The 3,309-nt window shown below is 33.2% G+C and overlaps 1 protein-coding gene across 1 annotated transcript; it reads left to right on the plus strand.

Moving 5' to 3' along the window:
- The first annotated feature begins 33 nt into the window (after positions 1–33).
- Positions 34–804, plus strand: LOC110017901. Its single transcript, XM_020715057.1, has 2 exons — positions 34–138; positions 388–804. Exons 1-2 carry the CDS (start codon positions 41–43, stop codon positions 701–703), a joined length of 414 nt encoding a protein of 137 aa, XP_020570716.1. The 5' UTR covers positions 34–40; the 3' UTR covers positions 704–804.
- Positions 805–3,309: the final 2,505 nt, after the last annotated feature.

Below are 3,309 nucleotides of genomic sequence, written 5' to 3' on the forward strand. Positions count from 1 at the left end.
TATATATATATATATATATCTGTTACTGGTAATGTTAAGCATGGCGGATGTTAGACACGTGTGCTGTATGTGCGGTGACATCGGCTTCTCCGACAAGCTCTTCCAGTGCCTTCGTTGCCTCTATCGCTTCCAACACTCGTATGTCCTCTTTCTCTCTCCTTTTCACCAAATATATCTTAATTTATCTTATCAAATATGATATTATCATATGTATTTCAACATCACACATAATCCAAACATGATTTACATTTTTCACGCACACACATATTGATGTTTCTTAATCATGAAAAGCATCTCAGGTTACAGATATGGTATAAAACTTATATTTAATTCATCTTTCTACTTCTAGCTATATATAATTGTGATTTAAAAAAGAAAAAAATATAGTTACTGCAGTAACTATTACCGTGAGGAATCATCTACCGAGCAAACCGCCGGCCTTTGCGACTGGTGCAGAAGCGAGGAGCACAGGGCCGACGGCCGGGGCGGCTGGCCGCCGCAGGTAATAAAGCAGGCAAGCAGGGTGGCGATCGTGTTGACGGTAGCGGGAGCACAGGCAGAGGACGGAGCTCCGGTGTCGGTCCGCCGTCGACCTCCTCCTCCTCCTCCTCCTCCGCCAAACAGTCCGGTCGGCGGTATAAGCTTCTCAAGGACGTACTGTGCTAATCCCCCCCACTCAGGAAAAAATATCACGTACGTGTAATCCACTCATACGGATACGTGCGGATTATGAGAACAGATAGAGAGTCTCTCTCTACTCTCTCTCTCTAAATCATAAATTTTTTTTTTTTTGTGTTCATGAAGAAACAGCATGATATTTTTGATGTAAAATATAATAATAAAATAAAATTAGTTTAATTTATAACAAATTAATAAGATATAAAACTAATATCTTCTCTAATCCTATGTATAAAAGCTTTACATTTTTTATAAAATTTTTATTTTTCTAGTTTGGTTATTTGTTCATTATGTATGGAGTAAAAATGTACTTCGAGCTTCTTGTTTAATTTTGTCTTCATTAGAGCTTAATCAATTAAGAAAACATTGTTAACACATAATCCATACTTATATGTTTCTACTTTCTACTCTTATGTTCATATTAAATCAAGTAAGAGCATGTTATTATGTGAATTATTTTATAATATTTTTTTAATTGCTTCAATTATATATATATATATATATATATAATTGGATTGATGATCAATGAGTTGATAGAAAAATGAATTCGAGCTTATCAATAGATATTGCTTGTAGTATTAGTTATGTACATGTGTAATTGTTGAGTATGGATCAAGCTTCTCCCAACTTGTTATGGAGGCAAATAATATGCGTGTAATTAACTTCTTATGTGTATAGAATGGACACTAATATACTTAATTACTTAACGACTAGTTAATTAGGCATTGCCATGTGGTTTATATTTAATTATATGAATAGTTTTTCGATGAAATGTGGAATGATAATGATTTTAGAAATTATGATAAAACTATATATTTGTTCACCAACAAAAGAAAAAGTGCAACTGTGCATGTGACATGTTAGCTTGGACCTTTTGTTCTTTCTTTATTCGTTTATTTAACAACGAGCTTTTTTGACAGCCCTAGTTGTAAGTAATTTAAATTGTGGCTCACTTATTACGCAAGATGTTTTGATTTTGTATAATAACTAATTTTTTTAATTAATATTTATATAAAAAAAATCCAAGTTTATTTTAAATAAAAAGAAGGAAGTTCATATAGACTAATTAAGCATAAAAGTTTAAACTTAATGAATTGTGTTAATATTTAGAAAAAAAATTATAATTTATATTATATCATTTTAAATAAAATTCATAATGTATACTTATTATATTGTCTTAAACATCTCCTTAATTGTAATTATTTTTATATAATAACAATAAAATAATTATAAGGGATTACATAAATACGATGATAAAGTGAATTAAATTATATTTACAGGATAATGATATTTTAGATTTGAGCTGCAATTTTAATTGTTTTTTTATCTCGAGTAAGAATGTCTCCTATAATAATTAAGTGGATGTGATAAAATTTTATTTGCGCCCATATTAATAGTGAAATTGCAACAAATTAAAGAATGGTAGGCGCAAATAAAATTAAGTTTTCATTTTTTAAAAATTACTGAGAAAATTGTAATTACAAAAATGAATATCTGCCACTCAGTGGTACTCAGTCGTCCGCCTCCACTGTTATCGCTAGCCACACGTCACAAAAGGCACGATCTTCAAAAGCTAATTAATTTTTTTTTTAATTTAAATTTCACGTGCTAACTTTGATTACAGACTTATGCATGTTGGAGAAGCCAAAGAAACTTAGAAGACAGAAGTCTAGTGGTCGACACCAATATGCACCCTTGAAGTAGGACAACAACGACCCATAAGTAGGGCGACATCATCCTAGAAATTGAGTAACCACAACTTAGAAGGAAAGACAAAAATAAACTCAAAAGCAACGTAAAAGATGTACAAAAAATAGATTATCATCATCTACAAATATCACATTAAAAAACTATAAAGACTAATAAACATTTGGGGATGAGATTCTCCAAATATGTCCACCATAGAAAATGAAAATCTCCCCTAAAAAGCTTGTCGGGAAAACTTCAGCTTTTCTTCATATTCTCTAGAATGTGTGACAGCCACACGAGAATCGCCATTGGAATGTGCGATAACAACAAGAAAGAAGTTCTTATGGTCAGGCACGAGGACAATTTTCTTCATGACAACAACGAAAAAGAAGATCCTGAATCACCTGTTGGGCAGAAACAGTGACAACTTTCTTCACTTAGCCATGCGAAGGAAGATTTCGTAGATCATCCTCTATGTAAGGCGGGGAGGACTTTCTTCTACATCGACACCAAACAAGGTCCCTTTCATCACTTGCTACGCAGGTTAAAAACGACTTTCTTCTTCAAGAAAATTCCAAATCACCTGATGGGTAGGAATGGAGAGTCCACGTCCACCATTTTCTTCTTGCTTGTTCATAGACTTCAAATTCGTATGCATTTATGACAAAAAATTAATTTCAGCCATTAATATTTTTTTATTCTGTTTCTCCCTCTCCAAATTCCCTGCGACAAGCCCTTTCCCACCAGAAATATTTACCTACAGAGAACACACGCATCTCTCTGTGCGTAATCCCCTCCCAATAACTTCTCAATAACCTCTGCGAAGGTTATTAGGGGGTTATTGCGGAGTTATTTGAACTCAATACCCTAATACCAGAGAAAATGTGAAAATGTAACCGCGGAATGTGAACATGTAACCGTGGAAGGTATTGACTCCAAATA

This window comes from Phalaenopsis equestris, unplaced genomic scaffold, assembly GCF_001263595.1.
Source record: "Phalaenopsis equestris unplaced genomic scaffold, ASM126359v1 Scaffold000002, whole genome shotgun sequence".
Lineage (NCBI taxonomy): Eukaryota > Viridiplantae > Streptophyta > Magnoliopsida > Asparagales > Orchidaceae > Phalaenopsis > Phalaenopsis equestris.